Below are 24,509 nucleotides of genomic sequence, written 5' to 3' on the forward strand. Positions count from 1 at the left end.
GATGATCTATCCATTTCTGTAAGTGGAGTGTTAAAGTCCCCTGCAATGACCACATTCTTATCAATAAGGTTGCTCATGTTTATGAGGAATTGTTTTCTATATTTGGGGGCTCCTGTATTCGGCGCATAGACATTTATAATTGTTAGCTCTTCCTGATGGATAGGCCCTGTAATTATTATAAAATGCCCTTCTTCATCTCTTGTTACAGCCTTTGATTGAAAGTCTAGTTTGTCTGATATAAGTATGGATACTCCAGCTTTCTTTTGGCTTCCAGTAGCATGATAAATAGTTCTCCATCCCCTCACTCTCAATCTAAAGGTGTCCTCAGGGCTAAAATGAGTCTCTTGTAGACAGCACATAGATGGGTCTTGGTTTTTTATCCATTCTGATACCCTGTGTCTTTTGGTTGGTGCATTTGGTCCATTTACATTCAGTGTTATTATAGAAAGATACGGGTTTAGAGTCCTTATGATGTCTGTATGTGTACAGTGTAGCCCCCCCAAAAAGGGCTTCTGTGTTGGTGCACCCGAATCATCTGCAGAGACACAACCACCCACCCTTGTTGAGCCCTTTTGTGACTCTGCACCATTGTGGTCGCCAGGCTCTGGCTGCTGTGCTCCTCGGAGACGGTGGTGGAGGCACATCTGAGAAGAGTGTATCTGGACGAGTGAAGGGGTTGGGAGGAAATGTCGCTTACTTGCGCACTGTGCTTCCGGAAAGGCCTTTTCCGGAGAGGTCGCTCGGGAGCTGAGGCTGACCGAGCACTCTCCCAGCAGTCTGACTCCGAGGCCAAAGGCCGGGGTCAAGGAGGAGCTTGGCTTTGTTGTGAGCGATGGAAGCGGAAGCGGAGCCAGGTGAGGCACTGGCAGCTGGTGTTGGGACAGAACCTACCCCGTAAGGAGTTGGGTTTTCAGATAAGGGCCTGGGGTCGTTGTGTCCTCAGGGGGAAGGACCAGCATGATGTTGTTGAATTTTTTGAAAGCTGGTGCTGGTTCTGTGTGGATAGTGGGTTGGGGGAGGAGACAAGAATGGATGCTGTGTGGACGTCATTGGGTAGAGTGGCTCCTTCTAACGTGTGGGTTGAGCTCTAAGATTCGTGCTTTAGGCAACAGGTACAAGCCCCTCACATCACCCATCACATAAAGCACAGGACAGTGTGCGTCTTTATACCCTTTACAGAACTACGTAATGTGTAAAAGCAGCGTGTGTAATATTTACGTGTGTGGGTACAAGGCGTACACTAAAGCATTCACCTGTTCTGGAGAGCGTGGCAGGCACTGTACTAGGTGCTGAACGCTATGTGCTGCAGTTACCTCGCCCAGAGACGTATGTGGTTTTACGGAGAGCAATAGAAGGGCATGGGAGTGTGTGGTTCGGTGGAATAGGAGGAACGTGTGCACAGTGCGGCCGCAGGATGGCCGTTTTGTCCCATGGGTCGGCGTGGGTCAGACTCGGGGAGGCGGTTTTCCTTGGGAGGTTCGGCTGCCCTGTGTTCATGCACCCCACTCTGTCTCCCGGACGCCTCTCCAAGCACCTCGTAGTGAAGCTCCATCTGGGCGGACTGTGGGCTCTTGAGCTCCACACGGGCCACCACCCTCCTCCCCACACCTGTGCCTCCTCCTGGGAACAGAGCAGCTTGCTCCCTGGTCCGGTGGTCAGAAGCCAGGGAGATGGCTTTGCCTCTTTCCTGCTCTTCCCTCTCCCTGCTGGTCCGTGGGTCCTGTGGCGTGGAGCTTGCCTGTCTCAGAAGCCATCTGTGAGGTCTCTGGAGATCTGTACCCTGTCATCACTTGGGTGGACTCGGGGAGGGCCCGAGTCCTGCGGTCTTCCCTGCGCCGGCCCCACTCACCTCGCAGCAGCTTGGCTGTGGGGCGGGGGGCGCTTCCTGCTGTGCAGAGATGCTGGCGTCCTGCCCCATCCGTGTACAATACGCCTCGCTCTCTGAGAAGACGGCCTTTCTTTCTGAATCTGTGTCCTGCCTGCTGGCCCTTAGTGCCGGGTGTTGCCGAGCAACTTGGTCACTGACTCCTTTGGGGAAACACGTATGCCTTGTGTACGAGGACCGTCTAAACTTCTCCTTTTCTGCTCCTAGGTTGCTCAGTCAGTTAAGCGGCTGACTTTGGCCCCGTCATGAACTTTTTCTTGGCGAGGTAACCCCCGAGACGGGCTCTGAGCTGACAGCCCAGAGCCTGGAGTCTGCTTTCAATTCCTTGTCTCCCTCTCACTCTGCCCGTCCCCTGCTGCTCTCCGTCTCTAAGAAATAAAGAATGACATTAAAAAATTAAAACAGAAAATCTATTTCTAGTTTACTCTTTTCTGTTGTTCACAAAGGTCGTGCTTGCTTCGTTCTTCCCCAAGGATGAGTAGAGCTGACCGTGGAACAACTTGGTGTTCGGGGTTCCACCCTGCCCACGATTGAAAATCCGTGTATAACGTTTGGTCCCCAGAACACTTAACTGTTCAAACTCTCCTGTTGTCCAGTAACCTGAGTAGAAACAAAAACAGTGCATTAGCACCTGTGTCTTGTATGTGTTATATACTCTATTCTTCGAGTCAAGTAATCGAGAGAAACAGTTTTACGTCACAGGGAAATAGGTGCACAGCTCTGCGCTGTATTGATCCCTAAGTGTATTCTCCGTTTGTTTCTAGAATGAATTGTCTATCAGAACCCACATCAGTGCTGGCTCAGGTGACACACTACGCTGTTGTTACGTGTATCATTAGCACTATGCGTCCGGAATGGGAGGAATTGGAAAGATTCCTGTGTATTCACGGATGTCACAATTCATGCGTTACCAGTGAAGGGTGAATGCTTCATGATGGCCTGGTGTAATCAGTACGATTGCTTCGTCATGGCCTAGGAGATACACGGGGGAATGAATGGTTACAAAGCTTTGCTAGCCTGCAGTTTTACAGCCCTATTCCTAATACAGCCTGGACACATTGTTACATTACAAAGACAGCCTGTGATAGTAGGCTGAGAGGCATCTTCTCTGGGCGGGGACAGAGAGAGGCCTGCCAGAAGGAAATGTCATGTTTGGAAAGCCAGGTTATGGAACAACACGTTATTCGTTTTCTGTCAGATCTTACTGCCCTTATGCCCGTGTGAGGATAGGCTGTCCGAGTGCACACAGTTCTCGCACACGATGTTCCTCCTGATGAACGCTTAGGTGGTGGTGACACACATGCGCCCCGGGCGGCCTGGCTGCATGCTCCCTCGATTTTCACGCACAGACGTGTGCATGGCAGGCGAAGTGGTTCACTGAGCACCTTGGTGAGGATTTGCTGTCTGGAAAGTGGGGGTGGGTCCTCACAAATGTGCTGATATGCAGACCTGCATGGGGTGGGGGGGACCCGCTAGCTGGGGCAGGCTTGGGCCTTGGGGCCCGGCGGTATGGGGGTGGAGGCGGGCACTGTCTGTGCAGCTTTCCAGAAGGGCCTTTCTGTTCCTGGCCAATGTTTCCGTAGACGGCTGGCTGGCTTTAGTCCCAGCGCCCTTGTCGTGGAAGGGTCCATGTGGGAAAGGAGCCGAGACTCTGCCGGATCACTCCTGGTGGCAGCGTGCTTTCCAGCGATGACACTTCCATGCCGCCTTCCTCGCCCTCCGTCTGCTTCGCCAGATCTCCTCTCTGTGCTGTCTTCTTCTGTGACCTCCTCTGGGCTTTTCTCTGTGCGCGTGACCTTCTGTAGGATACGCCTTTTGAATCCCTGCATCCCCCAACTCTTTTTCTTTTTCTTTTTGCCATATGCACAGTCTCATTCATGAGTTTCCTGATTGGCTGTGTCATAGGTCCTGGAAATCACGCACGTCGTATGGACAGTCATCTCTAGCAGGGATTTCTTGATTGTGTTGGGCTTGATGGTTTTCCCAGAGTGTTTTGTAACGTCCCTTGGCATCTTCCTGACTTTCATAATGTTCCCTCTGTGGCGGTTCTCTTTGGTAGCATTGACTGTCCTTCTTGTAAAGTGCCTGTGTCATGAGCCTCACAGATCCTCGTGGCCCCTGGTCCGCAGGCTGACTGAGACCCGCTGCGCTCCGGAGCGAGTGAGCCGCCAAGACACGATTGGTGGTGACCCGTGGGGTTCTGGGTGGCCAGGACTTTGTCCGATGTCAGAAGAACTTTGGAGGACAGTCCCTTGCTTTCAGCGTGCTTCCTGAGTTGAGGGACAGAGCCGGGATGGAACTGGTCCGGGGCAAGGGCTCTGGCTGTGCAGCCAGACCACTGGCCACTGGGACTTGTTGCCTTCAGGACCCTGGGGTGAGCTTCCTGCACAGGGCCAGCCGCCCTGATCACACCCCCGCCTGTATCCGCTCAGTCGGTAGCTGCTTCACCCCTTCCCACCCAACATCTTGGTGCTCACTTGTCTTTCTCGTGAATAAATGTCGTTTGTGGCATTTTCCCCCCGACGGGGCACCTCCTTCTGCACGAAAAACCTGTGCAGGCAGCCATGGTCTCCTCAACTGATTTTCTTGGGCTTTCACTTTTTGTGTTGGAGAGGTCGACATGCGGTGGATGGTAGTTCCTTCTTCTCTGCAATCTTCTCTGGGGCGTCTGGGAAACCGTGTGCTTCCTCTTCGTGGTAGAAGCTGCTTCTCCTATCGTCTGGACCATTTTAAAAGCCAAACCCCTTTCTAAAAGCACCAAGCTATCCTGTGCCTGCAGTGAAATGTGCCAGTTTTCGATCCTTCCCTTCCTTCTGCCTTACGTCGTGATGTCAGGTCTTCACTTGTCTTGCAGTTTGAGTTGAGTCTGCAGGTGTGCCCGTCTCACAGCAGTCCTACATCCACAGAGATGCCACATCTTCCACGCGAGACACAAAGATGTCTCACAAATAGCACCAGGTTTTTGCATGGGCTGGGGTAGCTGCAACGAGAGCTTCGAGAATTTCCCTTTCTTTGTGCCTCCGTGGTCCTCACGCTGGCCGGCTGGCAGCTGCAGCTGTGGACCTCGGTACATGTCAGGCCATTCAGCCTTTTCTTGTCATACCACGAGTCTTCTCTGCATCGCGGGAGCACGTCCAGCATCCCTGGGGACACTTCAAACGGGTCCCAGGCTGTAATTCAGGTTCATGGTATTGCCCTTAACACGGCGAAAATGACGCAGGAACCCTGAGAAATCACTTTTCCTGTGGTGCTTGATTTACTGGAGAAAGGAAGTGCTTACCAAGAGCCGAGTAGCAGATTTGTGGATTCGTGCAACACTTGAGGGGACCTCAATAGCAACAGGAGGTGGTGCACACTTCCCCCAGAGGACAGGGTCTGCTACAGCTCGTGTGATGCGGTTAGGACTTAATCCTGCGTCTCCACGTTTGTTTGCCTTTCTCTTGACTGCAAATGGCACCATGTAGGTACGGTCAGTTTCTGTGTGCAAGATGATACGTTTTGTCTTGTGAGAGTAGGTTTGTGTATGTTTTCCCGATAGGAAATGCTCTCATAGCCTACTATCTGCGTATATTTCATGCACTCCTGGCCTCCCTTTCACTTACTAGTTTTGCATATATTTCATGCACTCCTGGCCTCCCTTTTACTTACTAGTTTTGATACTTCGTAGCTGCTCAGCTCATCTGCCAGTCTTGCCAAACGTCACACATCTCCAGAAAAGTTTCCAATGTATTTATTGGAACAAAAATCCCCACATAGAAATGGGCCTGCACAGTCCTACATCAAGGATCAGATAGGCTTCTGTGGGTTCACCTTGTCAAGTCAGATTGCAAGGAACGTGGTCAGTTCTGTGGTAACATTCCCGTTGATTTGGAAAGGGCTGATTTATGAAGGAACTTGAAGTATGTCACCAGTTTGTACTTGGATTTTCTAGAATTGCTGAAATCAACCACTCTCTCTTTGGAATGTCAGTTGATAAGTAAACCTTATCCCCTCATTTGTCCTACAGAGACAAAAGCTCTGGGGCGCCTGGGTGTCTCAGGGCGTTAAGCGTCTGACTCTTGGTTTCAGCTCAGGTCATGATGTCATGGTTCACGGATTGAGCCCTGTACCGGGCTCTGCGCTCGACTGACTGCAGAGTGTGCGTCCACCTCCTTGGAGCCCACCTGTACGCCATGTCCTGGTCGGGCGCCCAGTATTGGCGAGAGAGAAGCCCCACGCGGGGTGGTGGGCCCTGGCATCACTCTCCTCAGAAACCCTCCCTCCCTAAGATTTCCTGCTTGACTAAGGAAAGAAGTCGTAAACTCGCCCTTTCGCCAAGAGTCCTACCATCCTTTGTGAAAAGTCCATTGGGTATGGTTGAGTCTGATTGAGCCAGGTGTTCAGGCTAAGACAGCAGCTTTTGAGTACCGTCAGCCTTTCCCCACTGCCGCTCCACAAGCCTGCTTGCCAGACGAGGCCAGAGGCCGGGGACGGGCAGGAGGCTTCTCGGCCTGTTGCTCCCGAGTCAGCCGAGTTCCTGAGTCCTAGACCTGCCAGGCACCTGAAAATGTCTGTCCCCTTGAGTGTCGGTCCCTCCGAAAATCCCCGGGACTCCTGTGGGTGGTGAGGAGGGGACTGGTGTGTGTGATGCTACTTGAGGGTGGTGGGTGCTGGGACTCTGGAGGGCCACGGAGGCCTGGTGTGCTCTGGTAAAGACCCCCTGTGTCTCTCCACTTTTGTCCCCTCGCCGACCCCAGGAGTGTGCAGCTCTCGCTGCAGAGCTCCACACCTGCAGGGAGCAGCTCGTGCAGAGAGAGGAGGAGATCGCCAACCTGAAGGCGGAGAGAAACAACACCAGGGTCAGTAGGCGCACTGCCAGTGTCTTTAAACACAGGACACCATTCGCTCCCCTTGTCCACGTGTCCCCGTGGAGTTGGCCGGGACCTATTGTTCTCAAACCTTGTTTGATCCGTGAGGAGGAGTAAGGCTATTTTAACACATTCGAGGGGGTGGCTCCCTACCTGGGAACTGAATTGAAGGGATTCAGACTTGGTTTTGCATTTGGTGACCTTGAGGCCCGGAATTGAAGGTGTTCTTGAAACACGGTTTTCCTTTTGCCTCTCCCGCCAGCTGCTGCTGGAACATTTGGAGTTGCTCGTCTCCAGGCACGAGAGAGCTCTTCAAAAAACAGTCATACGGCGACAGGCGAAGCCTCCGGCCGGCGTGTCCAGTGAGGCGGAGGTGCTCAAGGTGCTCAACTCCATATTGGAGAAGGACAAGACCGAGGCTGAAACGGTGTGCCTAGCCACGGCGGTCCTCAATTTGTGCACATGCTGTGTGTTGTGGGCACACTTTGTGTGTTTGTGTGACTGGAGTTTCCTTTTCATCTTCTCGAATTCTTGTAAGAAGACAGGTCTGTATGGTCAAAAAGCAGTAGTTGGTGGCAATGTTGTGTGTATCGATTGGCTAGTACAAATTGCATAATGTAATTTCTTTCGGGGAAGATTTGTCTCCCATGTAAAATTGAAAGCGGTTAACAGGCAAGTTTGTGAACAGGAGCATCCGTGAAAACCCTTCCCAGCATTCTGTCATGTTATTTGAGGCGAAGGGGATCTTAGGGTAACTGTATAGTAAGGACTAACGAAACACCTCTGTGTACAAACTCAATCCCTTTGTTTTTCCAGGTAAGAGAGCAGTTACGTGTGGCACTGGAGGGGTGTAGTTTCGTAGAAGAAGAATTAGGGGCCACACGCAGAGTTCAGCTCCAGACCTCATCCCAGGATTTGGTTGGAGGGGGTTTCCTTTTTATCCATTGTTTTTAAAACAACATATGAAGACTAGCAGTGGGGGCCCTCACACGTTGCTTCCCTTTCTGAGTTTCAAAGGTGCAGAGCCAGATGAAAGAGCTCCTGGCTACCCTGTGCACTCTCGTGGCCAAGCTGGAAGAGGACCTGGACGTCTCCAGGAAAGACCTCATCCTTTCGGAAGCAATGAACACCATATTACAAAGAGATGTCCGTGAAGTGAGTGTCAGTTGAAGTGGCCACGCCGTCGTCGAGCCAAACGTGGGGTGTTTGGTTCGGCCTTGCCCAGCGTGTCCTTCGTCTCCCACGGGTTTTGAACGTTTGGAGTTTGGTAGAAGTAGCAGCAGAACGGGACGTGACTCCGGGGCCTGGGCGGGCTGCCTCCCCGTCTGCGTGGTGGCATCTGTCCTCCCTGGGCTCTCCCCTGCAGAGGCCTGGCGGGCAGGCGGCGGAGTGGCCTCGGGTGTGGAGTGTGGGCCACCTGAGCTCGGCCCATGCCGTGCTCTCGGTCCGTTTTGGGAACACACTCGGCACGTAGGAACCAGCGTGGTGCTGCCAGGTCGCTTCCGGGGGCACGACCGTGCGAGGGCGGCTCTGCCGAGGGGCCGTCACGGCCGCCTCTGCCGCCCTGCCCTCCTCCCGGGGGTTCCGTGCTCCTGGTCGTGGCGGTCAGAGTGAGCGAGGGGCAGCCCGCTGGTCCTGGTGTAAGGTCATGGAGGAGTGCGGCCGCTTCTGCACGTGTGGTCGTCGATGGGAATCTGATCATTGTCACAGAAACTAGTAAGGGTAGGATGGTTTCTCTGTGCCTCCTCCTGTCACTGCGAGCTGCCCTTTGCAGACAGTCCCCGCACACCCCACCCCCAGCCCGGCAGTGCCACCTCGGGAAGACCCTGTCAGACCCTCGAGGGTGTACGTGCACGAGCAGTGTGTTTAGTACCTTAGTGTGGGTGAGGTCGTGTCAGAATTTAAAACAAAAGTATTTGCAGAAATTATATAACCCGTTCAGTGAAGTTGTTGTTTGGCAAAGGTGGGGAGAGACCCCTCAGCAGAGTTCAATATGCAGAGAATTCAGAAAATCATTTCTTAGGACTCATCACTTTCACTCTTGAGCCTGCTGACATAAATTGCTTAGTAAACACGGAGGGCTGGAGGAGGAATCCTTCGGGTGGTGGACAAGAAACGCAGGGCAGGACGTCCTGGTTCCATTTGCAGTGTCAGATAGCATGGGATACAATGTTGTTACAGGGTTAAGCTATAGAAGATGACTTCCACTTATATGAAAGGTGGAGTTTGGCTTCCATTTGTTAACACTGCTGCCTCAACTTTGTGGTCATTGGATGAGATTTCATCCACCTTTTCCCCGGAAAAAGGATGGTTGTCTCATGGTGTGTGCCTCCAGAGGCAAGTCGCTGTTGTGTGCAAAGCTCAACGGTGTCCGGAGGCAACCGAGGTTGTGACTTCCGGGAGACTCTATTATCCGTTTGTCGTTGAACACATGGGAAAGAATAAGCCTGGGTAACTGGTCAGAATCCCGAGCAGCCTCCGCACTGTCGGCACAGAGCCTGACGCGGGGCGCCAACTCACAAAGCGACACCGGCTGAGCCACCCAGGTGCCCCGAGGATGCTACTTTTCTGTTTGTTTGGAAAATGAGGATTTCGCCCGGTTTTTGTGTCTGGAGTGTGTTAATGTGGCGTACGCTGATTCTTTCCCTGTTTTCCCTCTGAAATACCTGCTGTAGGCCACGGCCCAGAAGGAAGACATGCAAGAGAGGATCACTACCCTTGAGAAGCGCTGCCTCAGGGCACAGCAGGAAGCCACCTCTCTGCACGACCTCAAGGATAAACTTGAAAACGAGATCGCAAAGAAGGACTCTCTGCATCGACAGGTCGTTGGTTTCGTTGAACTTCATTCCACTTTTATTAATTATTTTTGAGAGAGGGAGCCAGAGTGAGAGAGAGAGAGCGAGCGAGCATGAGCAGTGGAGGGCCAGAGAGGGAGAGAGGGAGACACAGAATCCAAAGCAGGCTCCAGGCTCTGAGCTGTCAGCACAGAGCACGAGGCGGGGTTGACCCCATGAGCTATGAGATCATGACCTGAGCCGAAGGTGGACGCTTAACCGACTGAGCCACCTCGGCTTCCCTAAAAGTCCTTTAACAAAAAATCTCGTGTCTATGTTTTCCACGTTGAAGTTTTCCGCGTTTTTGGTCAAGAGGGAGAGTGTTTTTGTTGAATAATGGTACACTTCCAAAAAGAACTCAACTGGCATCAGGCATGCTCTCAGAAGCTCTGTGCTGGCTGATGTGCCCACCTCAGAATGTCCTATGTAGCGAGCCCTCGGACCACAGTATAAATATGTTTACGAAGGGTTAGGACCGAACCCTTCTCTCCTTAACTGGTCAGGAAGCACGAGCAAGCTCCTCCAGAAGATGGGTTTTCTTTAATGTGTGGGAACTTTGTTGAAGATACTGAAGAAGAGCAAAGAGTTGGGCAAGACATGTTTTGCGTAGTGAAACGAGGACCAAGGCAGTGGGTGACTCCTTGCAGAAAGGAAAGGGTTACTCTGAAGCACCTACCAACCTGTTGGCTTCAGTCAGAACTAACAGTAGATCTCTGCATTTAGATTTTGTTTCACTTTATTGAAAATGGAAACGGAGAGAAGACTTGCTACGCTTTGATGCTTTGCCTTCATTTCCTAGACTGAGGCTCAAAACCGCCAGTTGCAAGAGCGCCTGGAGGTGGCGGAGCGGAAGCTGCAGCAGACCCCGAGGAAGGCCAAGTCGCTGCCCGAGGTGGAAGCCGAGCCGGCCCAGAGGGTGGCCACCCTCTGCAAGGTGGGGCCCCCGTTTCCTTCTGGGTCCCATGGTGGGAATGTCATTTTCATGGCGGTCCGTTCTTGTATCTCATCTCTCACCGGTAACGTCGGCGTGCCAAATTCCACGAACCGGCTGAGATCTGGTTTCGGTGCTACTTTGTCTGAGATTGGAATGCTTTTCAAACGGCAGGCATCATCCCCAGTTTTGTTCCCTCCGGTTTTGTCCGACGTGTGCTGTTTGCCGTTGGTTGCATCCAAGACTCACTGCTTTTCAGAGTTAAGTCAGCGACTCAAAGCTCAAGATAGTAGCCTTGGGTAAGAGAAGGACAGGGGTGCCTGGCTGGCTCAGTCAGTGGAGCTTGGGACTCTTGATCTCAGGGTCATGAGTCTGAGCTCCCCGTTGGGTGTAGAGCTTACCGAAGGAAAAAAAAAACAAAAAAAAGCATAGAATTTTTCCGAGAAATGAGAAAATCCTATCCTCTTTTAAACAGAATCGTTTTTATGTGAAACATTCTTAAATGTTCATTTATTTTGAGACAGACAGAGAGAGCGAGCATGGGCACATACATGAGCAGGGGAGGGGCAGAAAGAAGGAGATAGAATGCCATGTAGGCTCCATGCTATCAGCACCGAGCCTGACACAGGGCTCGAACGCCCAAACCTTGAGGTCATGACCTGAGCTGAAGCCAAGAGTCAGAACCCGACTGACTGCGCCACCCAGACACCCCTGTAAGAAATAAATCTTTAAGGAATTCCCTCGGAGGTTCCACAAATAGAGTCGAGGAACGTGCCCGACACAGTCCCTGCCCTCCCAGTTCTCACAGCCCTCACCACCCACAGAGGAAGGCAGCAGTTGAAGAGGGAGTTTCCAGATATGATGTGGTCGGTGCTGGGATCGAGTGATGCACACAGGACTAGGGAGCCCGTGACTGGGCAGCCAGTCCATCCTTCCAGAACCTGGGCTGAGGGAACCTGTAGCAGGGAGCCTGTCGGTGCTTCTGTGTCACCGGTTCGAGTGCAGTGAGGGTCCCAGTGGGAAGGGGGTGGGGTCGTCACGGGATAATGACCCTCAAGGCTGCCATCAAGTCGGGCAGGCGGCATTGGGCGCCCACAGGCCCAGGCTCCAACAGAGCCTCTCCTCCTTGGTGATCTGCATGTCAAGTCTCCGTTTCTTTTCTCGCCTGTCCTGTCTCCTGTTCCTGGTCAGCCGTGTAGCCCGACCCTTTGTCTTTGGACACTCTGCTGCTGAGGAAGCTAAATTGTTGGAAGTAACTTCCCAGCTTAGGAAGGCAGCACGCCTGTTTGCTCTTTCCGCTTGCTGCTTCCTCCTGTCCGTGCTGAGTGGACAGGGGTGTCTCCCGGGGGACGAGGCACCGTCCAAGGATCCGGGACCCGGGGTGGGGACGAGACCATTGCCTACCCCCGGTCACCAGCATGGAAGCCCACTGCTTCCCACTGGCAGGCATGAGGCCTGTAGGGACTGTGAGCAGGCAGAAGGCCGCTCACAGCATGTCGTGCGTAGGCACAGCGTGTGGTGTGGGGCAGCCAGCTCTTCTGACCCCGCTGTCGCCCACAGGCCGAGCAGAGGCGTGGCAACATCGAGGAAAGGCTGCGCCAGATGGAGGCCCAGCTGGAGGAAAAGAACCAAGAACTGCAGCGGGTACGTGTCCGAGCGGAGCAGCCGCGCACCTGGCAGTGGTTGAGGATGAGGCGCAGGCTGGGGGTGTGGGGGTAGGGAGTGGTCCCTTGTTGCCCACTTCTCCCCATGTGGACGCCAGGCCCCTTCTCGATCCCGTCAGGGGTACCGTGGACTCTTGTGCGAGTTGGATGCTAGTGAACACTCCTAGCCTGTGGACAATGTTCTCTGGACGCTGGGGCCCCGTAGGCAGTGCCGCCTAGGGGTGGAGGCACCCGCACAGCCCACCGTGCCCACCAGCTCATTAGCAGCTACTCACGGTTGACGCGGGACCTCGTGGGTGTCCCTTGGCCAAAGCGGAGGTACCGGCCTGGGGTAGGGCAGCCTAGAGGAGGGGTCTCCTTCCTTAGGACATGACACTGAGGTCCTGAAATCAGGTCACGGGCCTGACCTTGGTCCCCACATCCTGAATTTCTACTTGAGGTGTAAAGGCACAGGTCGGGGTAGATGTTCCTAAGAAGAGGAATAGCGTGATCGAGCCTTGACGAAAGGGAGGCCCGTGTCCCTTGAATCCCCTGAGAATTTTCCCTGCGGGAGCTGGTCGGACGTCAACATGAAACACCCAGGAGACAGACCAGGCAGCAGCCTCCCCAACTTGGGACGTCCATCCAAGGCCATCAGGTTTTGTTTTCACCAGAAAACTCAAAACACTCACCCTTAACTTACACCAGAAACTCGTGTGCTTGGCCCTCGGGGTCAGAGAATCAAACATGAGTTTCCGCGGAGTGAGGCTTCTGATGCCAGCGTGACGGCTCGTGTCGGCCGACCCCAGCCTGCCATGACACATGCACACAAGCGAGCACAACCAGACGCTAGCCTCTTGGGCCGAGAATTCGACCTCACCTACTTAGAGAAGCACTTCATTGCCTTTAGGACTGTATGGTAGTTTGGAGGGACAGGTGTTGAGATAAGGATTCTATTATAACTGAGACAATTCCAAGGACACTTTTAAGCTGCTTTGCTGGAAAAATACTTGGGTGCTGATCCCTTCTTGTGGGGTGGCCAGGGTCTTTTCCAAGTGATGGCCGTTGCTGCGTGTGAGGTGTGGTGGTCGTGCTTTCTGTTGCCTGCTCCCAAGGAAAGAGGTGCCAGCAGGTGTGGCTTAGAGATGAGGAAGCCCGAGCCTGGAGGGACTGTCCATTGCCTAGCCTGCGGGTGTGTCCTGTGGGCTCTTCCTCTTCCCTGGGCCCCCCGACTGCAGGGCACATGTGTACTCCGTACCCCACGGCCCTCCGCCCGGCAGGAGCCCCTGAATCCTGCCGGCCTGTCCTCGCCGCTTCTGTTTTGGGTTAATTCAGGATATGCGGTAGAAACAAGTTTTTAAACCATACGATCGATGAGAGTTCTATAAAACACAGACCCGTGAACCTTGCGGTTACGTTCGGAAATTACTTGAGGTAAATACAAGTTTCCATTACAAAACGTTCAGGAGATGTGTGAATTTCACGAAAAACAGGTGAAAGTCTTTCTCACCACTGAATCTTTCCCAAAGTGGATTTTTTTTTTAATCTTTCGGTTTTGTCAATGGATTCATTTCTTTCCCCCTGAGGCCAGATCCGAGCTTCTGTTTCCGCCCCGGAATATTCCTCCTCCCGTGTGTAGATGAGCTGATCCCCTTAAGAATATGCTCTTTCCTGCATGTGCATCTGCCTCCTGAGCCCATCTGAGAGCTAATAATGAGGACATTCGTGAGGGCCCATGCGTGTTTTGTTTCCCAGAAACAAAGGGACCTGCTAAGTGATGACCCCTGGGAAGCAGGTTCCTGCGTTTCTGTGCCCCGCTAGGTCGGTGCTGGCAGTGACGCACAAGCACGCCAAAGAGTGCCGTGGGAAGGGGCAGCCGAGGACGGCGTGCGTGTGGGTCACACCGCTGGTCATTCGCACGCCTGAGCCGGTGTTCGCACTTTGGCTTGAAGCCTGCGTCTTCTCTTTCAGGTAAGGCAGAGAGAAAAACTGAAAGACGAGACTAATCAATGTCTCTCAGACACTATCGACCAACTCCTTGACGACTCGGACCAGCGTCTGAAGCGTCATCTGAAAGAGAGAATGGCTGCCGTGGAAGATAAGGTAGGACATGAGAGACAGCGGCTGAGTGCCCCCGTCCTCACAGAGGAGACGCTCACGTTGTGATCCTGAGGAGCAGCGTGGAGCAGAGGCTAACAGCCACTGTAGAAAGTAGAAATGATTCTTTCACGCGGAAAAACTGCAGGCTGTTAGCCACTGTCTGCGTTAAGTTCCCAGTGTCCTGTCCCTGCCCGACGTATGTGTGCGGGAAGGTGCGTCTCACTGTCTAGAAGAGGAGTATGGTCTGGGGAGAGCCCGAGAGTAAGTATTTTAGGCTTTTACTAACTGAGACGTAAGGAGTAAGCTAGCTTCATGCTAATCAAAGATGGGCACAGAACCAGCCATAGGCAGTATATAACTAAGGGGAGGGGCCGTGTGCCGATAACCCTTTGTTGCTAGGACCCGGCGGTGGCTGGATGTGGTCGGCAGGCCCTCGTTTGCCACCCCTGTGCTGGAACCTTCGGCCTGGTTCTTGTCTGGGGAGCTAATTTCTACCTCTTTTGTCCAGACGGACCGCTAGGAGTGCGCAGTTGTGTCAAGCACTTAACCAGCTGAAAACAGAGTTTCTCCTGTTCCATCTCCTGCCTTCCCTCTTTTCATCTGGGTTGGAAAGAGTCTAAGGCTGGACTCTTACACCATCATAACGGATACACTTGAGGTGTAACGGGAGGGAAGCAGTATCATAGGATCTCTGTGAGAGAAGCTCTGGTGGTGACAGTTGGACGCGGACCTGATACTACCGGTTCTGGTTACACCTGTGTCCCTGTAGATGAGCCCAGAATCTTCCCTCAGATTGGCACTTGCAGACACCAGTGAGCAATGCTAATTACACGGCACACTTGTTTTGGGTAAAACCCATCATGAGGTGCGTTATTATACCCCACGTGAGGTTCTACCTTGATCACTGGGGCCAGCCTTTCGGTAGAATAGTTGTATGTGAGATTGGAAGTATATGTACGAAACTTAGGTCAGGTTTCCCAAGTGACTGAGGCATCACAGACCCTAAAAGCTAGTACAAACCAGTGTACCTGCTGCAAGTAAACTTAGGAACCTGTCACACTTACAGTCAGACGGTGATCCGTGAAGAAATTGCACATGGACAAAGTATGAGTAAAGGCTGTTACTGCAGTTTCACAGACAGCATTTCACTCTGTGGTCATGTGACCCTGTTCGTTGGTATGGCCATCCGCTCCATGCCTTGTCTGTGGCGCTGCGTTATCGTAAAGAGAAACGTAGGCATGCTCTAGCATGTGGAACGTTTGAAAGAATCAACACTAAAGGACTGTCAGTACCTTTCTCAGAAGTCTCTGTTAGGAGAAGTTGGCAATCTGAAACCAGTTAGAAGAAACGCAACGTGAGAAGGTATTTCCATCTCTCACTCATTCAGTGATCGGTTGAGACTGGAAAGGAGCAGGTGTCCTGTGGGGCTCACACTTCCTCCAAGGCGAGCCACCAATGTGCTTTCGAGCGGCCCCACGCTCGCAAGTCTGAATAGCACGCATGTGGCGGACTTGGAGCCGAGCAGCCTATGGGGTTCAGATTTCTGAGTCCCTTCGGGGGTTCGCTCGAAAGCTAAAATGTTCGCGTAAACCGTTCGTTGAGTGCAGCGTTGCCCAGCAGGAAGGTAACAGGTGACACGGGCGTCATCCCAAGGGTTCTCGCGGCTGCATTTGAAATGGTCAAACAGACGGGTGATGTTAGTTTTCATGTAGCCCGATGCAGGCAACATGTTATTGTGTCATGTAAATAGTGTAGACGTGAAGGAGCTACTCTACAATGTTTTTCCACATTCAGTCCTTGCAACCCACGGGGCGTCTCACGGTTCCATCCCCTGTGGTCGGGACCAGCCCCATTTTGGGCGCTCAGTTAGCCACGTGCGGCGGTGTCTCCGGCCTGGGACGGCACTGCCTCTGGGGTAGTTGTGTGACCGAAGCTCCTCGTCGGTTTTGCTCCCTGGGGCTGCGTGTGCAGACGTGAGGCTGGGCTGCAGAGGGTCCACGACGGAGCACGTGCCTATTGCACAGAAGGGCTATTCCCCCACCGCCCAGAAAGTCCTGCTCCTCTCTACATAATTAGGAAGAAGTCCCAGTGGCTCGGTGTTTCTCCTCTGTAACCTTGCTATGCCTGAGACCTAACTGTTCAGTAGGGTTTAGGACGTCCACTTGGTGATCCGGGTGTTTACTGGAGGACTCTCGGAGAGAACGGTCTTGGGGTTTGTAACTGCTGAATTTACCCATCGTGGTTATGATGGTCAGCATTTCAGCACACTTGATGCAACTAGTGCTTTCCATTTTTTCTCGAATTCTAATGAACCTACACTGTTGTATCAGTTTCAAGTAGACAGCATACCGTTTCAACAATTGCACACGTAACTCTGTGCTCGTCACCATCGCTGTGGTCACCGTGTGTCACCATACAGGGTCCTTAGGGTATCACGCACCGTATTCCCTGGACTGTGCTTTTCATCCCCGAGACGGCCTTATTTGATATCTGGATGCTGATGCCTCCTAATCACCATCATCTCTTTTGCCCACCGCCCCTACTCTCCTCTCCTCTGGCCACTACCAGTTTGTGCTCTGTGTTGAACGGACTCTTGATGCAAAGAATCGTTAACCTTGCTTGCAACGAGTGTCGTTGTCGTTTGCTGCTTTGCAGGATCGCCTTCTACGGAAGATGGAAGCAGTGAGTGGTATATTAAAGCGGGCAAGACCAAGAGGCTCTTCACTTCACCACGGGTATGACATTTCCCGGTTCACAGATCTGTTTGAGATGCGGCTGGGGGCGGCTTCCCTCTGTCACCAGTATGACCCGAACCAGCTCATGGTTCCAGAGTAGAACCGTGGGTGTGCTATGGTATGACCCGAACCGGATCAGAGTTACACACAATAACCCTGAGTGTGTTGTAGTCTGACGCGATCCATTTTCCAGGTACCAGCTAACTGATGATGGGGCGGGGCTGGGGGGGACACTGCCCTTCACCATGCCTAACATGAACCACCTCACAAACACATACGTTAGCACCTGCTGTGTATCTTCCAGAGGAATCCCTTGGCCGAATGGGCAGAGTGACTGGATGTAGCTCAGGGAGCCGGTAGCTTAGTAGTTGGCAAGAGGGAGAAGTAAAACCTCATTCCAGACGTTAGGTTTGGAATCTCAGGAGACCGGGAGGCATGACAGAGCTCACAGCCATGGGAGGAGGAGTGGAAGTTAGGGGAAGTTCTGTTCGTGTTTGGGTGGGTTTATTTGCGGCCTCCCTCCACCGAGTGTGGCGGTGATGGTGTGGGGCTAGGAGGGGTCCAGCGTGCCAGGTTCGGCCCAGCATCCCTGGAAGCTATGGTCCCTTCCGCAAGGCCAGTGGGGTCACCATGGGAGTGCACACGTGGCCATGGTTGTGAAGGTCACCTTGACATTGGTGGGGTTAGCGCAGTGCTCGCAGTTTCTTATATTTTTGAAAAGACTGGAGAATGACATGTAATCGCCGTAACTCTGTCGGGACGTTGGTGAGTCGCCTGTGAGGGCGCGGGTCAGCCGGCTTGTGAGCTGCGTCCCGCAGACAGTAATTGTCAGCAAGGTATTAAAAGGTTTGCTTGCTTCTTTGTAGGAAATGGGTACCATGTGAGAGTCATTCTGGTGTGACGGTGCCTCGAGTAGCTGACTGGGCCCCCTTAGGTGCAGGGGGCAGGCTCCGGCTCCAAAGGCAGGCCCCCTCAGGCCTCACTGGGGTCTGTGCGGCTGTCGACGGGGGCTGTCGGGAGAGTCGAGGGTGTGCTGCGGCTGTCCTTGTTGAGCCTGCTTGTAGGAGAGAGAAGTCAGTGCAGGTAGAGTCACAAGCGGCGCTCCCTGTCCATGGAACTACTGGTGGCACAGCGAATGTGTGTCCGGAGAGAGAAGCACACGGGAAGATCCGGGCACAGAGCAGCCTCTTGGGTGGCTGACGGAGATCCTGGCCAGCAAGACACCCGTGTGCTGAGTGTCACCGTTCCAGGGCTTGAAGACGGGTATGTGTGAGGAGGCCAAGGGAGCAAACAGTGGATGCGGTGCAGGCCCCTCGAGTGCATGTTGGAGTTCTCAAGGGAAGGGGCTGTGCAGGCCCCTGGAGGGTGGCACCCTGGGGCAGTTGCCATAAGAGGGACGTCCACGCCCGGCACCCGCCTGAGGTGAGCTGGCCAAGGAGAAGGATAGAGAGGATCGCAGTGCTCCCGTGGTTGCGGAGGCATTGGCCGCGGTCACAGGTGGCCTTGTGGTCAGAAGACCCCGGGCAGGAGACTGGCTGAGGAACAGGGTGTGTTTGAAGCCGTCTCACAATGTGGTCTCTCGTGTGGTGGCAGAAGAGAGGCTGGTGGGAGCTGTGTCACCGTGAGCGGCCGGGGGCCGTGGGGACGAGACTGAGAAGGCGGCAGGCAGGCTGGACAGCTGAGCCCTCCTGGCACGACCTCACAGCCACGTCTTCTGTTTGGGTCCTCCTCTAGCAAGATGACACGGTCTGGGTTGCAGAGGAAAAGAAAGGTGACGGACCAACTTCCACACGCAGGCGGGGCAGATGGGAGAGAGCTCTGGGATAGGACTGGATGCAGGGTGGTGGGGTCGGGAGCCAGGGAGCCTGAGATAGGGTGTCAGAGTCAGGGGACACACGCGAACCTCGGAGGAGCCACGAACCATGCCAGGTCACATGCGGGGTGGCGTGTGTGGCTCTCCCCGATTGGCGATGTGTCGGGGCCCCACAGCGGTGAAGCTAGACCACCTGAGCTCAGGTGAGCAGTTGTTCTGGCAATGGGGGGACCAGAGGAGGGGAAGATGGTTGTGGCCAGTGGGCAGTTCTGACTTGGCTGTCTTAGAAACAATCAGTACCCTGAGGCAGCACGTGTCAATGACGTTTCTTGAAAGGCCGCAGAGAAGAGCTTGAAGCACCACAGAGGAGACGCCCTGTCGTGGTGGCTCTGTCTCCAGGCCACAAGGGGTGACGCCGGGGGCCCCCTCTGTAGTTGATGTGAAGCAGATGGGCGTGTTCTGTCTCCCGAGACCATAAGGATTTGTGAAATGGAAGGCAGCCTCTCTTCTTTTCCAGAGAGCAAGGAGCCACTGGACTCCGGTGCAGGGTTCAAGTGTGGAGGGTGAGCCCGTGGCTGAGGCCGGGCACGTGGGCTGGCGGGTGCTCCTTCACAGCTGCTGACCGCTTCGTGCCCAGAGCCTTTGCTGAGGGGAGCAGCTGACAGCCCAATTAAGTGACTCCCCCCTAGGGGCTCGGGGCTCCATGGAACTTTTCTGGAGACTTCTATGGCCAAGGGGGACATTTGTCTGTTAGTCTACCTGCACAGAGGCCAGAGACGCTTTTGCCTCGGAAACACCGGGCACACTGCCACCTCCTGTCTACGGGAGGTGCGAGGTGTGGTTCCCGAGGATCCTGCCGCGGATGCCCCTGGGGCGCCCGATACTGGTTGGAGGAGGGAAACCTGGGGTCACCTGGCATCACAGCGAAGGCCTTGGCACACGTGGTCCGATGGCAGGTGAAGGCCAGAGGGACGTACAGGAGTGCTTTCCGGTCAGTTGGGCAGGAGGTGGTGCAGACACGCAGGACGACAGCTTGACTGGGGGCAGGCGCTGCTCCACCTCGGGGACGTCTGGGCCGCGGGGATGCGTTGCACCTGCTGGGCCCGGGAGACCCTGTCTCCACAGGGCCCGGCTAGCGGGCTTGCACTGGAGCCAGGGGCAAGGATGCCTTCCATGGAGACCTTTTTCTGTGACCTCATTTTCCCAATTGACGGGTTCTGGCCTGGCTGACAAAGTCCACTTTTCTTTAGATAACAACCTTGGTGTGTGTGTGCGTGTTTGTTTGATTGTTTCCGTCCGTATTTCAGGCGGACGCACGTCAGCAGCGTCCCAGCTTCCAGGTTCCGTCTGGCGGACAGCCCCACGGATGCCAGCAGCAGCAGCAGCAGCGCGGTGTTGCGGCGCCGCCAGAAAGGCCGTGTGGCCCGTCTGCGACATGAGCCTTCCAAGGCAAGGACCTCCATCCTCTGGGGGCTCTCATGGGACCCACCTGCCTGCTCCAATGTCACCTGCCTTTTCCTCTGTCTGTGAGGCTCTTCTGGAACTAAAGAACCGATAGGCTGCTTTCTCTTTTCAGCTTCCCCCATTCTTCTTTGGCTGCCTTAGAATTTACTTTTGAGAGCTTTTGTTCTCTCTTTGTATAAAGTAGCAATGTGGATTAAGATAGGACCTAGTGTTAAGCACAGCACAATGCAAATTAGTAAGGGTTTGAAACGCTAATGAAGGTGAAGGGAACATGTGTATTCATCCTTAAACAACAAAGAAGTCACCTTTGGAGTTTAAGGACTTTCGTCCTTTGGCTCTTCAGCCGCGTATATTTTTATATATTTGGGTAAGTTTTGAGCACCTGTAGTCATGGAACAAGTTTGGTGCAGACATCGTCCCAGAGCTAGGGTGCAGCATGACTGAAAAACCCAGATGAGGGGCGCCGGGTGGCTCAGTCGGTCAAGCGCCCGACTGCTGATTTCTGCTCATGTCACGATCTCTGGGTTTGTGAGATCGAGCCCCGGAGCCCAGCAGCCCCGCATGGGGCTCTGCGCTGACCGCGCCTAGAGCCTGCTTGGGATTCTCTCTCTCTCCCTCTCTCTGCTCCTCCCCCACTTGAAATAAAACAAAGAAAACAATAAATAGCTAAAAAGTCAGAGGAGAGGCCTGCACCCCTCTGTGTGCACAGTGTAGTGAGGGGAGACCAGCAGCGAACGGGAAGTAAAAGGTGATATGTGTGTTAGTTCTCTATTTCTGTTTGACAGATGATTGACAAGTCCCTAGATGGGCACCTGTGGATAGCCCCAGAGTCCAAGGGGGGCTCTCTGGGCACTGCCCAGTGTGGTGGTGGAGAGAGAGAGACAGAACTGGCAGAGACCAAGCGGTCACAAGGGGGAAGGAGCTCAGTGAGCCCGGTGCTCGGGGAAAGGGAGACCGGGGGCCTGGTCATGCTGGGTGGGGCCAGGCAAGGTGGAGGCCGAGGACCACGGTGGTCTGGTCCAGGAGCCCTTGCGCTAAAGCCCACTCGCCCGAGTTCCAGAGTCTGTGTAGACACAGTAGGGGCAGCTTTCTGGAGGACTCGAACTCTGGTTGGGAGCAGAGACGCAGTGCTAGCTGGAAGGAGACACAGGGTAAAAGTTCTGCGGTTTGTGTTCTGTTATTTTGTTGTTTTGCCCTGGAGGGTCTGTGGTCAGTTGTGGCTGGCTCGTGTTGTTTCTCCTGTACCTTCATTTGTCAGTAGACAGTGGGGTTTTGCCCCAATAGTGATCAATTGTCGTTAGCGTATCACTGTATAGTACAGGTGGATACGGGTATGATCTAGATAATAATTTGTAAACGAAGCGTTTCTTCAAAAGAGATAAGGCACTGACCGTAGATGAACGGAAGCTCGATACAGACAGCACGCTCTGTGGTGCCGACACTCGTGTTCAGGACTCCAGATCTCATGGGCTTACTGAGCACAAGTACTGCCTTCTACACTGAAACTCAGGACTCCTGCAACGTGAAGCTGTCACCTGCCCCTCAGCCCGTTTTTATCACGTACCTGCCCAGGGCACCCTCCTGTAACCAGCACGGCAATTCGTGAGAGGTTGTCAATCAAATTCTAGGTCAGGATTTCACATTCACGTCCAGCAGGGCGTTAACAGAGTGGGTTTGTTTGGTGTTACACAAGGTGTTGCGGGAACTTCGGCATCCCCTAGGGTGATACTGTAAAAGTGTAACTTGGTTGTCAACAAGGAGAACAGTTACAGGAAAGTTTAGAATAGGCACCTGTTAGATGTCTTTGTTCTACAAGATGCCGTGTTTTAATAAGTTGTGTATGTTGTAATGGAGTTTTACGTCCCTGAGTGATCATTGGTAGTGTCTCTGGTAAATGTCGAATAACCTATTACGTTCAGATGTGTGGTGGAACAAAGTTCTGCTTCCAGTCGTGGTTGTTTCTAAATCTTCTCTCAATGATATCCATCCTGCTGTTCTCTTTAAAATATGTTTGCTCGTTTGGTCTTGGAAATGGTAACTTCCAAGTGTGCAGTAAATGTGATTTCTCTTCCTTCCTTTGCATGCCTCTGTCAGCCTAGTGATGTCAGGAAGCATCGGAGAAAGCGAAAGTGCTTAGGAGTGCAACCTAGCTGTGTTTGTCTGTGGTGTGGGGGAGAGTGCCCGTCTCTTCACAGTGAGCACCACAGCTGGGTAAGGACGAGCGGCTGGCGTGTGCGGGGAAGTCCAGGAGCCACTGGGGGCTCGAGCGTGGCGGCCGGTTTCCACGGTACCTGCGACGGCCACCAGAGCTCACCGTTGTCTCTCGTTTGTCTCTTGCTCGCTGCGAACGTTGTTCCGTGAGACCTAGAAGTTTCTAGGAAGAGAAATTACGGAAGCAGTGCCGTAGAGTTTCGATTTCGGGATCACCACTTTTGACAGCCGTAGCCAGCAGCATTCAGAGAGCTCTTAGGGTTCGCCACCTGGTGTGTGCAGTGGTTTAGGATCCTGTGACCTGGCCCTCACAGACATCCCCGCGAGCCACAGCTTGTGTGGTTAGCCCATTTCCAGATGTGCAAGCAGAGCCTGAGAGCCCGGGTCCTGTGCATGAGGACACTTTGCAGGGCAAACACTGGCCGCGACACCACTCTGCCACATACCCCACCTTTGCTGGGGCGCCCTTCTCCCATTTACAGTGCCCCTCGCCGGGACAGGACACCTCCTGTGTCCAGAGGACAATGATGTGGGTGTGCCCATTCTCAGGGGAAGCTCCGTGCCTCGGGACGGAACCCTCGACCAGAGAGTCCGCCTCCTAACTGGGATGCCTTGCTCCCTGGACCGTACCCCCATCCCAGACCTTCCCAGCCATGCGCCGACAGGGCCGTGCCTCTGATACAGAGCTGGGCGACAGCTGGGGGAGCCCCTCCGCTGCACAGACGGTGTGTCCGTTCAGTTGAATTCTTGCGTTCAAGTGCCAGTTCGGTCACTGGTTGTTTTGTGACCGGGGTGTCTTCATCACCGTCTTTTTTTCCTGCTTTGCTCTCCTGGTAAGTGAGGACAGCGAAAGGTTCATGGCCCTTGGGGTGTCCACACACTGCCCATCGGTGCACGGTCCTCAGAGAACAGGAGCTCACACCGGCGCCGGGGCACAGAGCACGCCCTGCATTCTGCTGGCTCGTGCTGCCTTTTCCTCTGTAGCAAGACTTTCTCAAGGAACAGAGGGTCGTGTGATGAACACCCAGGCAGGACGGCCTGCTCCCGCAGCTCACTGATGGCTACTTGGAGGGCTCTTTGGAGGTTTTGGGGGATGAAGTCTAGGTGTACGGGCAGTGGGTGTCAGGTCCATGCGGACAGGGCCAGCACGGGCGTTGCACTTCCCAGCCTCGCGGGAGCCTCCCGTTTTGGTTGAGACTGAAATGGCCCATAGGCACAAGTCTGGCAGGACCCAGTGCTGGGCGGGGGCCTGTGTGTGGACTGCGCTGTGACACAGGGGAGGGTGTGCTCCCAGAACCCTCCGTCTCTGCTCACCTCATAGCCTGGTCGCTGGTGTGGCTCCCTGTCCTGTTCCCTTTTGGTGTTTGTCTTCTCCATATCTTTGCTTCCACCTGGGTATGAAATCTACTTGTGTTGACTGAGTCTGACCCTGTTTGGTTTTATGTGGATAATTTGTAGCCTGTTAAGGTAGCCTTTTGTTGTCTGATGATTGTCAGGAAATCAGGAGAGGAGGCAGGTGTTCTGGAGCTGTTGGTTAAGCTTGTGTCTTCCCTGAGCTCAGCTCCGCTTGGTGCTGACCGCCATGGGTGTCCCGAGCCCCACGCAGCTTCGGAGGTCCTGGTACGAACCCAGTTGGCTGTGCCTGTCTCGCCAGTCCTACACGTGTGTCTCATGAGATCCGGCCCTGCCTCACCACCAGGACCTGTCAAGGGTCATGACGCTGGTGGGTCCGTGGCCCCACGGTCCTTTCCAGGGCCCACAGCCACATAGCCGCAGACCCACAGCCTGTCACAGAAGGAAAAATGGAGTCTGAAGGGGTTCATTTGTCGTGACGGCAGCCAAGGGACACTGTGTCTCCACCGTGTCGAGCAGACTGTCTGTAAGCTGCAGATGAGTCCGTCAGTTTGTAACATCAACCGAAATGTCCCCGAGAAGCAGAAGTCAGACCCGAGTGTGGGGTCAGGGGGTTGGGTGCCTTGTCACTTTACACACGTCCCCGTAGATTCCAGCCTTGCATCGCTACCAGAAGTGACAGTGGATTAGGCC

The 24,509-nt window shown here is 53.9% G+C and overlaps 1 protein-coding gene across 1 annotated transcript; it reads left to right on the forward strand.

The window, feature by feature from the left end:
* The first annotated feature begins 665 nt into the window (after positions 1-665).
* Positions 666-12,902, forward strand: LOC123595672 (liprin-alpha-1-like). Its single transcript, XM_045473351.1, has 8 exons — positions 666-854; positions 6,622-6,723; positions 6,995-7,159; positions 7,750-7,887; positions 9,408-9,554; positions 10,366-10,500; positions 12,058-12,141; positions 12,601-12,902. Exons 1-8 carry the CDS (start codon positions 687-689, stop codon positions 12,604-12,606), a joined length of 945 nt encoding a protein of 314 aa, XP_045329307.1. The 5' UTR covers positions 666-686; the 3' UTR covers positions 12,607-12,902.
* Positions 12,903-24,509: the final 11,607 nt, after the last annotated feature.

This window comes from Leopardus geoffroyi (genome assembly GCF_018350155.1).
Source record: "Leopardus geoffroyi isolate Oge1 chromosome D3 unlocalized genomic scaffold, O.geoffroyi_Oge1_pat1.0 chrD3_random_Un_scaffold_43, whole genome shotgun sequence".
Classification (NCBI taxonomy): Eukaryota; Metazoa; Chordata; class Mammalia; order Carnivora; family Felidae; genus Leopardus; species Leopardus geoffroyi.

Excerpts from the sequence above, each read along its gene's own strand:
- LOC123595672 (XM_045473351.1), top strand. The coding sequence starts at position 687 with ATGTCGCTTACTTGCGCACTGTGCTTCCGGAAAGGCCTTTTCCGGAGA. Across the intron at positions 7,160-7,749 it reads ACAAGACCGAGGCTGAAACG|GTGCAGAGCCAGATGAAAGA; the intron begins GTGTGCCTAGCC and ends TGAGTTTCAAAG. Across the intron at positions 7,888-9,407 it reads TACAAAGAGATGTCCGTGAA|GCCACGGCCCAGAAGGAAGA; the intron begins GTGAGTGTCAGT and ends TACCTGCTGTAG.